This window comes from Leptodactylus fuscus, chromosome 9, assembly GCF_031893055.1.
Source record: "Leptodactylus fuscus isolate aLepFus1 chromosome 9, aLepFus1.hap2, whole genome shotgun sequence".
NCBI classification, from domain to species: Eukaryota; Metazoa; Chordata; class Amphibia; order Anura; family Leptodactylidae; genus Leptodactylus; species Leptodactylus fuscus.
This window is the reverse complement of record NC_134273.1, coordinates 35,576,835-35,589,428: the sequence shown is the minus strand read 5'-3', so window position 1 is coordinate 35,589,428 and position 12,594 is coordinate 35,576,835. Positions and strand designations below refer to the sequence as shown.

Below are 12,594 nucleotides of genomic sequence, written 5' to 3'. Positions count from 1 at the left end.
ATATATAGGAGTGTGACTATTTCTTTCTGATCTTCGCAGTTTAGTTCACTGGGATCCATTCTTAAGATCTTGGAGTTTTGAAGATGTTTCTGTTTTTTCTTCAGAAGCCGTTGGGCCCCTGTCATGTACACAGGTCCTGTAAACTTTCTCACACCGACAGAAAAAGAAAAACATAACCACTGTATCTAATGCTGTTCCCTGGCCAGTAACTTCCATTATAAGCTTCCTGTTGTAAGACTAAGTTCCAGGTCAAGGACACGAGTAGCTTGTGGGGTGAAAATAGCAAAGCGAGAAAATATCCAGGTCTGTGGGAATTGTAGGCTGTGATGTAAAAGAAAGCAAAGACTTAGGGAAAAATAATATGTAGAAAGTTCAATACTGTGTATGTTAATAATGGTTATCTATCTATCTATCTATCTATCTATCTATCTCCTATCTATCTATCTATCTATCTAGTTAGCTAGCTAGCTATCTATCTCATAGCTATCTATCTATCTATCTATCTATCTATCTATCTCCTATCTATCTATCTATCTAGTTAGCTAGCTAGCTAGCTATCTCATAGCTATCTATCTATCCTATCTATCTATCTATCTATCTATCTCATAGCTATCTATCTATCTATCTATCTATCTCATAGCTATCTATCTATCTATCTATCTATCTATCTATCTATCTCATAGCTATCTATCTATCTATCTATCTATCTATCTCATAGCTATCTATCTATCTATCTATCTATCTATCTATCTCATAGCTATCTATCTATCTATCTATCTATCTCATAGCTATCTATCTATCTATCTATCTATCTCATAGCTATCTATCTATCTATCTATCTATCTATCTATCTATCTCATAGCTATCTATCTATCTATCTATCTATCTATCTATCTATCTATCTATCTATCTCCTATATCTATCTATCTATCTATCTATCTATCTATCTATCTATCTATCTACCCATCTATATATCTATATGTCCAGTGATAGACTGAGTTACTGGATTTGTCCTCCAGCTCGCCCTCAAAGTACACCTTCACTGCCACTTTCTTAAATCAAAAACACATTGTCAAATCTCTCTATCTAATCTATCTATCTATCTATCTATCTATCTATCTATCTATCTATCTCTGTCTATTATGTCTTCCTTTCTTTTGCGCTTTCTTTCATTTTTTGCATTTTTTCCAATATGCAGAATTTTAACAGAAAGTGCCTGATAAAAGGGGGAGGAGAAAAAACAACGTTGATATTAATTCTTTTCTTTCTTTCTTTCTTTCTTTCTTTCTTTCTTTCTTTCTTTCTTTCTTTCTTTCTTTCTTTCTTTCTTTTCTTTCTTCTTATTATTATGCTATCTATCTATCTATCTATCATCATTCTACCTATCTATCTATCTATCTATCTATCTATCTATCTATCTATCTATCTATCATCATTCTATCTATCTATCTATCTATCTATCTATCTATCTATCTATCAATCATTCTATCTATCTATCTATCTATCTATCTATCTATCATTCTGTTTATCTAAATAGAAAATAATACTGTGGATTTATTCTATGCAACGTTTCATTCCTAATGGTAGATGACCTTTCTCAAGCTCTACCATTAGGACCGAAAAAATGCGTAGAATAAACCCACAGTAATTTTTTGCATATACTTATCCATTTACTTATCCATTTTTTTATTTTTCTATTTGAGACCAGATATCTATCTATCTATCTATCTATCTATCTATCTATCTATCTATCTATCTATCTATCTATCTGTCTATCTATCTATCCCTCTATCTATCCATCTATCTATCTATCTATCTATCTATCTATCTATCTATCTATCTATCAATCATTCTGTCTATCTACCAGTCTGTATATCTTCTGTGTATTTTCTGGAGACTTACAGGCTATCACATCATTTGTCTTGAGGTCCTCTCTTAGAGTCATCTTAATGATCCGTTGCCATATTCCTTCACATAGAGGAAGTTCGCCATCTCCCCTAGGGACTATTACGTGTAAGCTGAATACTAAAATAAGAAAAGTGAGGGAAAGGTTATATCCTAATAAACTGTACACATGGAGCTTCTCATGAAGCTTGAAATAATTCCTGAAAACATTATTGAGTAGGAGTAACAGCAGGGGACTCCAGCCCTGGACGTCCTATTGTCTACGTACATGTGACACTGGAATGGAGGGTCCTGTTTGTTCTTGTTTGTAAGCGGCTTCTGGGAATGGACTGGTGGTTTTATCGGGTTCTGTTCTCATTGCAGGGGTTTTTTTTTAGCACTTTTTAATATTTGGCTCCTGTTTATAAGCTCCTGGCCACCAATCTGTCCCTGGTCACTTCATCTCATGTGGATGATAGGGAGGTCCTTTTATGGCACAGTTGATCCCACTAAACTTTCTACACCCTTGGAATTCTACAAAATATTACTGAGTTCCCTATTGTAGTTTTCAGAGGGGACACATGACAATTCCTCAAAATCGGATAGATCAGATCCAAGGCTTAAGTATACTTGTTATTTTTATTGATCCATTCAATAGGGTCTCTTCTCCGGAGACAGGCTACCAGCCAGGGCTCTTCAAGGCTTCCAGATCGGCATTTAATGTGGTGGTTTTTCTGGAACAGTAGTGGTGGCGGCTTTGGCCTAGCAAGCTTGTAATAATCTAGGAATTACATAGCGCAGCCTCCATCTTGTTGCACAAGCCTAGAACTACAAAGTTAACCTGTTATCACAACCTACAAATAACTGTACTCTTTTCTATGACCTTTGGTTGGGGATCAATAAACCTATAAATGAGCGCTAGCTGAACACATGTATTGAGTCAGAAAAAATGGCTTTACTGCAAAATCTGTTACTTTACAAGGTTTGTAATGTGGATAATTAAAAACATAAATGTAATTTTACAGCTTATATTTAGATATAGTCTACATAAAATAGTCATTCTGTAAATATATAGCACGCCTTATCATGTACTGAGCCTGAGTTACAGCTTGTATTAAAGTCCAGAGCTGCATTAATAACGTAGCTTACTTCAGAGCTGAAATTTCGCAGTGTTTCTTGCCTGTACTGAGCCTGTGTTGTTAATATTGTATTCTATGAAATGCCACCTTTACAAAATTCTGGACTTCTTCTAAGATGTTAGGGTTGTCAGTTTTTTCAATGTTTTTTTTTCAGGATTACTATTTTGATGACCGATTGATGATCAGTATTAGATCAGTGGGGGTCTGATACCCATGGAAACCCAGTGTTCAGCTGATGAGGCTGCAGCATTATGACGCCGTACAAAGAACAGTGGATTTGTTTGGTATTGCAGCTCAGATCCATTCACTTGAATGGTCAAACAGACTATGTGACCAATGAAGGTGACGTCACTAGCCTGTCAAGCTACAGCTTTGCACAGCAGATCAGTAAGGGTGCCAGGTGTCAGACCCCTGACTATATGATATTGATGACCTATTCTAATATTTAAGTCCCAGAAAATCCATTTAAGCATGTTCACCATTCCAAAAGCAGCCAGCTGAATTATGAATGCAGCTCTGGATTACAATGTATACACTTTTATTGTAGTTTTCTAAAAAATTAACCCAACATTTATATAGATTCTATATGTAAAGAAGATGGTAACCAATACAGAAGGCAGCATTGAGAGATACAACTACTTCAAACCTATTTGGCATCCTATTAATATTATAAATGTGAAAGTTTGTGAGTTTGGATGTTTGTGGGTTTGTGTGTTTGGATGTTTGGATGTTTGTTCCTCAATCATGCAAAACCCGCTCGACCGATTTGGCTGAAAGTTTCCACAAACATAGTTAATACACCCGATTGCGCAATAGGCTACTTTTCATCACAACAGCGCACATACGTTTGTGCCAGGACCCCCACAAAACCCAAACTCACACCACCATCTCTGCAATCTCACACACTTTGGTCCATAGCAAGCCACAAAATTCATATTGCCCTCTGCAGCCTAGCCCCTAACCCCACACAATCACATATACATATACTTTACCACTTTGCCCCTCCCCTTAACGATACTCCAGGAGGCTCTCTTTAACGCTCCGGAGCAGCCATGTTTGCCGACCCCCACCGCTCTGACAATCCGCGACACTGCCCACCCATGTCAATACCCCTAGGAAGTCTAATAAATGCAAAAAAAAGTTTTAAAAAAGTAAAAAACATATAAAAACAAATAAAAAGGATTAAAAATTCAAATCACCCCCCTTTCCCTAGAACACATATAAAAGTAGTTAAAAACTGTGAAACACATACATGTTAGATATCCCCGCGTCCAAAATCGCCCGCTCTACAAAGCTATACAAATATTTTTCCTGTTCAGTAAACGCCGTAGCGGGAAAAATGGTCAAAAGTGCCAAACCGCCGTTTTTTCACTCTTTTGATTCTTCTAAAAATTTGAATAAAAAGTGATCAAAGCAATAACATTTCCCAAAAATGGTAGAACTAAAAAGTACACGGACGTATAAAAAAGTTACGGCTGTCGGAATATGACGACTTTTAAAAAAAAATGTTTTAACACAGTTTTGGATTTTTTTAAGGGGTCAAAATGTAAATAAAACCGGAATCGTAACGAAACACAGAATACAGGGGACATGTCATTTTGGTTGCACAGTGAACGCCGTAAAACCAAAGCCCCTAAGAAAGTCGCAGAAATGCATTTTTTTTGTCAAATCCACCCCATTCAGAATTTTTTCCCTGCTTCCCAGTACATTATATAGAATAAATAATGGTGGCATCATGAAGAAAAATTTGTCCCAAGAAAAATTAAGACCTCATATGACTCTGGGAACGGAGAAATAAAAAAGTTATGGGGTTTAGAAGGAGGGGAGTCAAAAATGAAAAACCAAAATCAAAAAAATGCCATCGACGGGAAAGGGTTAACTTCAAATATTTCTGTCCCAAAGTCACTATGTACAGTTTCTCACAACACCGTATAGCAGCTCAAATACAAATTAACTTCAACACAAAAGTCTCATATCCCATACCTTATACACAGTACGAAAACCTTACCCACGCCTGTATATACCCACTTCTACAATCACCGCAGACGAAGTCGCGGGTACCAGCTAGTATGAAATAATAGAGGTTAGTTGAGTTTGTTTGCAGACATGTCCATGAATGAATACATAAGGTATACACATCTGGGAAGTCTGCCAGGTTGATGTTCATTTATTGTCTAGTTCTATATTTCTAGGCAATGTGCCAAATTAATAGATTGCAAGAAGTGTAAGTTATATATTAGTAGACAGTATGTGTGCTATGTAGCATGCAGTTTTAAGACTGAACTGGCTGCAAATACATAGCATTGTTGACATGATGCTGAAGAAAGCGAAATCCTTCTAAGCCACAAAAGAAACTTGCTTAACAAAAGGCTGATTTGTAGAGTCAGCAAGAAACAGTGATCATATGCGGTGCGTGACTTGGAGACTGGTTGTGGGGCTTGTAAGTTAAACTTGCCATGTGTATGTGTACAGTATACTAATGATAGTGTATAATTATAGTAATGTGTATGATGTTATTAATGTAGAAAGTGATTTATTGATGAGTATCACAAAGGTGTTTACATAATAGTGACAACATGGCGACTAACACTAGGTACACACTAGCGCATACTCTATGTTGTTTGGGTCCATCAGGGGACTTATGAAATCGAGAGGTGGACCTCTAAAACAATGGTCACATACATAGCTTAGCGGACCCCATTGACAATAATGGGGTCTGTCGGGTGTCCAATGTTTATAAACTACACTGATTTTCGGCTGACTGCTCCAGAGATTCCGATGCAGATGTGAACCTAGCCTAAGTAGCGTTATCATGAACAGCCAATTTAACAAATGGTGTATTCCCTAGAAATACACTTGCATGTCTAATGATAGTGCTACTTGGTTAATACTGAAGACGACGTCAACCCCCAGATTATAGTAGTAGTTCTTATTGGAACGTATATGGAGATGTACATTCAGATATAACCGTCGATAATGAGTAGGACCGCCCACTTGACTCCTATGGATAGAAAGAGCAAAACTTTAAATAAACAAATAAAGTAAAGTGAGGGAGGGTTCAAAATAGCGCGGCGCATACGATCCCCGCTCCCATTGAAATCAATGGGAGCGTGAACGGTCCGCAAAAGCTCACGCGGCGTCTACGTGCCACATCACGCGGCACGTTACACCGTGTGAACCCTCCCTCATACTGAATCTTGTCCCATAATATTATGGATCAATCTGCTCATCTTGTCCTGCTCTATAACATGCCCCCGACAGATAGGACTGCATGTACAATGTGTCACATTTCCTTTAAATTAGGTTGTCTGAAGGCCCCCCAATGCATAGTTACAAAAGGGCAGGGGCAACACAGTGGCTCAGTGGTTAGCACTACTGGAGACTTGAGTTCGAATCCCACCGGGAACAGCATCTGCAAGGAGTTTGTATGTTCTACCTGTGTTTGCGTGGATTTCCTCTCACTCTTCAAAGACATACTAATAGAACAAAAAAAAGTACATTGTGATCCCTATATGGGGCTCACAATCTACATTTAAGAAAAAGTTACAAAAGAGCACTTCATTTAATATATGTCTTGTAATATATTGTCAGCTAGTTCTTCCCCATAAAATGCAATAAAAATAAACTATAGAAGAATTTTCACATTTGCAAAACATTTTCTCTCCGCTGTATAATTATGGTCTATAAAGATCTCAGTTGACATTACAGCGTTGAGGTCGAAAGTTTGCAGCAGGTATTCAGGAGCCGCACATCCTGTTAGACAGAACTTTCTAAAACTGGTGTCTCCTCTGACTGTGGCGCGCATCACGTTGTATTAACCACAGTGCCGCTGTGCGCTATGCTGTATTAACCACAAAGGGAAAATAATGTAATGAAGGTGAAATGCCATTGTTACACCATTATGTCAAAGAACCATTGTAATATCAAGTCCTGGGTTCTTTAGATAGAAGATACCTTTTGTAGTGTGACAGTGACAGTCCATGGGAACCCATTGAGCTACATGACAATCCATATATATGTGATGTAATGTATCCATAGAAATGGACACAAAAAAGAGACGTGAAGTAGAAGAGACAAAGTTGTGAACAGCTAGCTTGTAAGTCACATAGATACTGTAGGAGAAGCTCTCAAGTAGATAGCTAAACTTAGGATAATAGCTTGTGTTGTACAGTACATGAAATATGCAAAGGAAAAAATAGATGGTGGAACATAGAGAACAATCAGATTTCTACATCTAGTTACATCAAGGTTTGTGGTCCTTTGTTGTACATCAGTTAAGGCATTGGGTCTTCTTAAGGCTAATTCTCCATGTAATAACAAGACGCAGCCAAAAACCACTTCGGGAAAAACCACATCACATAGACTGTAAAATGTATGGCATTGGGGCTTGGTTTTTAGCAAATAGGCCGTAGTGCTTGTCCAAACATTATGGCATGGGATAGGCCACCAAACTTAGAACCCCGGAAAAACCCATTTAATAGAATAAAAGTCATATGGTCTTTCCTGTGATCTAAAAATCATCGGACATTAGACCAACCAACCCGCAAGCAGTTTCATCACTCATGCGAATGTCTTCTTGTACCAGTCACATTACTTTTGACGATGACGGATACCAGTGCTTTGAGGGTCTAAAATTAGATTTGTTAGCTTTCCAATGAGGACAGAGGTTTAGACGAAGACCTAACCACAGCTGTTTATCAGCTTATTGTGGAATCATTGTCCAGTAACCTTTCCAGATTAGATGCCGAAATACTTATCATCTGTCGTACTAACATTGAAAAATGAAAGAAATGAATGCCAGCTTGGGTGAGTCACTGAGCTGAGGAACAAGTTGGTTATTTCGTCTTAAGAAGAATTCTTGGGAGTAGCTCCTGGATCATACTTGAAAATTCCCGGAAGAATTCCATTGTGGCAAGACTTTTCTCAGATGTTTGATTGCCAATTCCATTGAAAGATAATACATGATGTTCTAACTCTGTATATGGTTACTGGGTCTATTAGCACCTACACCTACTTCGGAAACTAGGGGCTGTACAATGAACCTAAAACCTAAATGGGGGATAGGTGGCCATCTTCGTGTGGCATTCTTTTAGGTGTTTAATGGAGTTCTTGGCTCAGCTTTTGCCATAACGCTCATTGAGGTGCCACATGGCCACCTTCGATATGTGAATGTGACAGGTGTAAGGTTAGTTACATGGTAAGATACCTTATTGAGATCTGTCTATGGTTAGCCTTATATACGATACTGCCCCCCACCCTCTCTCTATATATATCTATTGCTGTGTGTTCATATAGTACCACCATCAACAGGCACTGCAAAAAAATCCTAAATTGTTCCGGTTTAGGCAAAATATAGCCTAAAAGTTAATACCACCATTCAATGCTCATATAATACGACCGCACAATGGCCAAGTAACAGCTGCATACATAAAATAATCAATCATCAATCAATATAAGGATTTATGGTGACTAGATTTAGGTCCCAATTTCAGCAGAGACAACTACTATACCCTGTGTGAATTCATGGCACCCCTAAGATGTGTCCTGGATAAAGTTAAGGTGGGTTTAACCAAACATAATCAAATCCTTACGTGTTTGGTAGGATTCCTAAAATTGCCCATATGCCCTTTTTTGGCATAGCATACCACCTGCCATATGTCAATAAAATCTTATGCCTGGAAGCAATAGAGGCAAATGTTCTGCATGTCCAGTCGATTACCATATCCAATAGATACCATGTGTGACAAATATCTGACCAGATAGCCTCTTTGGTATCTTGTGTAATACTTTGGTAGATGACCATGGAAATGGTTTCCTAGAATAATGATTCTTCCATATTTTATTAGGCAAAGTGAAAGATGAACCTCAGAAACCACTCAGAGCTTTGAGTCAGCTGATCTGCCCTTACTTCCCTTACAAAACTAGAAATGTCAAGTGATCTCAATAGTCTTCATCACTTGGCCGTGAGAACTTCATACCAATGAAATCTTGGATGCAAGATTCAGAACCTGGATAACATTTATTTAGGAAATATGGCTGTATTAACCAATATAGATAAGTAACACCTACAGATTACTGTCAGCAGCCCAGCCCCCATACTTGATGGGTCATTTAAAAAAAATGCAACAAGCAAGTGAATAATCTTTAGATGTTTGATTCCTGGATGTTCACTCATGGCAATAATCAGGAATGAACTTTTATGGAAATGATTGTTTGGGCAATTACTGCCCCATGTAAAAGTCGTTTACTGGGGGATTCACAGGCCAAAAATATCGGGGGTTGGGGAAGATCTGACACCTAGCACCCCCACGGATCAGCTCTTCTTAGCTGTTGATAAACAGAGAATGGAGCAGGAAGCAGACAGCTTCCAGAGTGAGTCATTGCAGTTACGCTAGGTTCACACCTGCGTTCTACTCTCCGTTCTGTGCTTTCCGTCTTCTGCATGCCAAAAGACGGAAAGCACAGACCGGGTCCAGCCGTGAGAGGTGGTGAGCGTTTTATGCTCTCCGCCACGAAACCGGATTTTTTAAATCCGGACACAGAGTACTGCATGTCCGACTCTGTGTCCGGATTATAAAACCCGGTTTCGCGGCGGAGAGCATAAAACGCTCACCGCCGCTCACGGCCGGACATCTTTCTCACCCATTCAAATGAATGGGCGAGAAAGACTCCTGCAGGTTTCCGTCTCCTGCTCTGTTTTATGCAGGAAACGGAAACCTGCAGAACGGACACCTGGGTGAACGAGCCCTTATTGTTAATTGGTAATCGAGCCATGTTCAGTTAATAAAAGAAGAAGAAAACTTGAATCAGTATTCATGTCCTATTGCAACCAGTGTTTATGACCATAACGGAGGGTTGTCATGGCGGTACACACAAATGGCGGTGGTAAACCAAGTGTGACGCCTGTTCTACTGGTTTTGGACCACTAGATTAAAGGTTTTTACATGGATATAGAAGGAGGTTCTTTACTTTCTGCCAGAGGAGGTTGCCATGTGGAATTCACTAAATCTAGTCCTGGGTGTCCTTCTTGAATATACCAAGGTTATAGGTTTAGGAATTGTTACAATAGGTTTCTGGAGATCGGTCATTGGTTCAAGGATTATTCTGATTCCTGGATTTGGACTTGAAGAATTATTTTTCCCTTAGATGAGGAAAATTGTCTTTTACCTTATGGGATTTTGCCTTCCTCTGGATCAACATTGCAGAATAATAAGCTGAACTGGATGGACTTGTAACTTTTTTGAGCCTTACAGACTATGATACTAATGTTGGTTCATGGTATACGACCACTTACATGGAATGTTCTTTGGAACTGAACTGGATTTGTGTTCTTGGCAGGATTGTGTGCTCCTATGTGTCACAATACTGTATTATCAAATAGACAGAATGTAATAGCAATTGTTTCTTATCAGGTGATACATATATTACGTGTTTCGAAGGAAGGAAGTAGCGGGTATTAAGAAATTTGTTGATTTTATTATCTTTGTGTACCCTCCTTTGACAAACAATTAATTTGATATATTCTCAGTTACATGAATATCATTTCATCATATTCTCTGCCTAGCAATAGTTAATATTACAGACATTAGAATGATTGAAAAGCTGGTAAAGTCTATAGGATGGGTATTTAGAAGAGAACCTGTCATGCAACTCAGTCTGTAAGCAGCATGTTTATAGAGAAGGATTTGCAGAGCAGATTGATAGATTTACAAATTCCTAATAAAACAATTCCTTTGTTTAGATTTTGGCTCATTTTAGGGATTAGGAGTCTGGTTTAGTTTGATCCTATTAAATTTGATGGATATCTCTATGCACACTCATAGATGGAGGATTGTCAATCACTATGTAGGACCGCCCACTGGACTCCTTTGCTCAGCAGACCTATTTAACAAATGAATGTCATGTTATACCATAACTCTTCTTGCTCTATAACGTGCTGCCCACAGATTGGACTGCATATTCAGTATGACAGGTTCCCTTTACGTATGCTAGTATACCAATGACTTTATTTTTCCCAGCCTCTTAATAAAAATGTATTCTTTTATAGGAAACTGCAGCAACCATGGTAGACACCGAGATGCCATTTTGGGGGATGAATTTTGGCATGAACTCAGTGGACCTGTCAGGCATTGAGAGCCATTCCCATGACTTTGACATTAAGCCATTTGCAACAGTGGACTATGCAAGTATTTCTGCCGGCCATTATGAAGATATTTTAGAAGATAAGAATTTCCTGTGCCGAAATGACCAGATGGACGCTGATTATAAGTATGATCTGAAACTACAAGACTGCCAAAGTATGCTGACTCATTCCATGTTCATCATTGTTCTCTGGAGTCTTGTATAATTTCCTTCATGTGATACAATGTAATTGCTCAATTATATACAGGACAGTTCACACAGAGGCAGCTTATGTGCCCTACAGGCCTAAAATGCATCAATAACCTAGTTAACTGGGGCAGTTGTCTAGACTGGATGGTTATATTGACTGTGTCTTTGTTGATCACTTCCATACTAAATTTGTTTTTTTCATTCACCAGTGTAACTTTTTTTTTACCGTTTATTATATACCATAATGGTAAACAGTAATGTGCTCCCCAGGTCTGCCTAAATGACACCCTTTGTGCCCAAACCACTGCACTGTTGGCTAAAGTTAACCTCAAGTTGAAGAGCGCCAAAAAAAAAAAATCATGAATCTTAGTAGATTTATTGTAAGAGTTCATCTCCCGATACATCATGGGGCCAATTTATTATTCCATTTGTACCCTTGTGGTGTGTTTTAGAGGTTTATGCAACTTTTTTTTGCCATGTCACCCAATTTAATATTGCCATGCGCCATTTATACTGTTCTACAGCTCATGTACCTTTTTTCAAAAATGTTTTGCAATGTTGGTGTAGTTTACATGGTGCATAGATTTAAGTCTAATATATTACCCCTCGTTTACATCTGCATTTGGTAATCCAATCGGGAAGTCCATGTGGAGACCCCCCGAACGGACTCCCGAATGCACTGGCAAGCGGTGTGCAGTGAAAGAACATGGACCCAACAGACTATAATGGGGTCCGTGTGCTCTCCACGTGGTGTCCGCACAGAACATGCGGACAAAAAAGTACTTTGTGAACTACTTTCATGTCTGCATGATTTGTGCAGGCAGCACACAGAAAGCACATGGACCGCATTATAGTCTATGGGGTGTGTGTGCTTTCACTGCACACCGCTTTGCAATGAGTTTGGTATTTCATTCGGAGGGTCCCCATGTGGACTCCCCAAATGGATTACCAAATGCAGATGTGAATGCAACAGTTTCAAAAGTTACACAATTTTTGCACAAGAACCCTTCACTTCTAACTGGGCTTAGAAAATACACACACACAAAAACTCCACTTAGAGAATTGTGACAAATGTATGAACAAGTCTAAGACAATTTGATAAATTTGTTGCAAAAGACATTGGTAAAACATAAGCCAAGTAAAAGGCATTAAAAAATCCCTTCATGATAAATCGGCCCAAATGCTCCTCTACTTCACATCTTCTGCAGAACAGCAAAGTATATACCTGTAAGATATTATC

The 12,594-nt window shown here is 38.6% G+C and overlaps 1 protein-coding gene across 1 annotated transcript in view; it reads left to right on the top strand.

Moving 5' to 3' along the window:
• The window catches only part of PPARG (peroxisome proliferator activated receptor gamma), a 49,471-nt gene that overhangs the window by 12,001 nt on the left and 24,876 nt on the right, over positions 1–12,594 (top strand). Inside the window, exon 2 of the mRNA XM_075286944.1 lies at positions 11,071–11,320. Coding sequence (XP_075143045.1) covers positions 11,086–11,320 — 235 coding nt within the window. The 5' untranslated portion in view covers positions 11,071–11,085. The remainder of the gene's footprint in view (positions 1–11,070; positions 11,321–12,594) is intronic.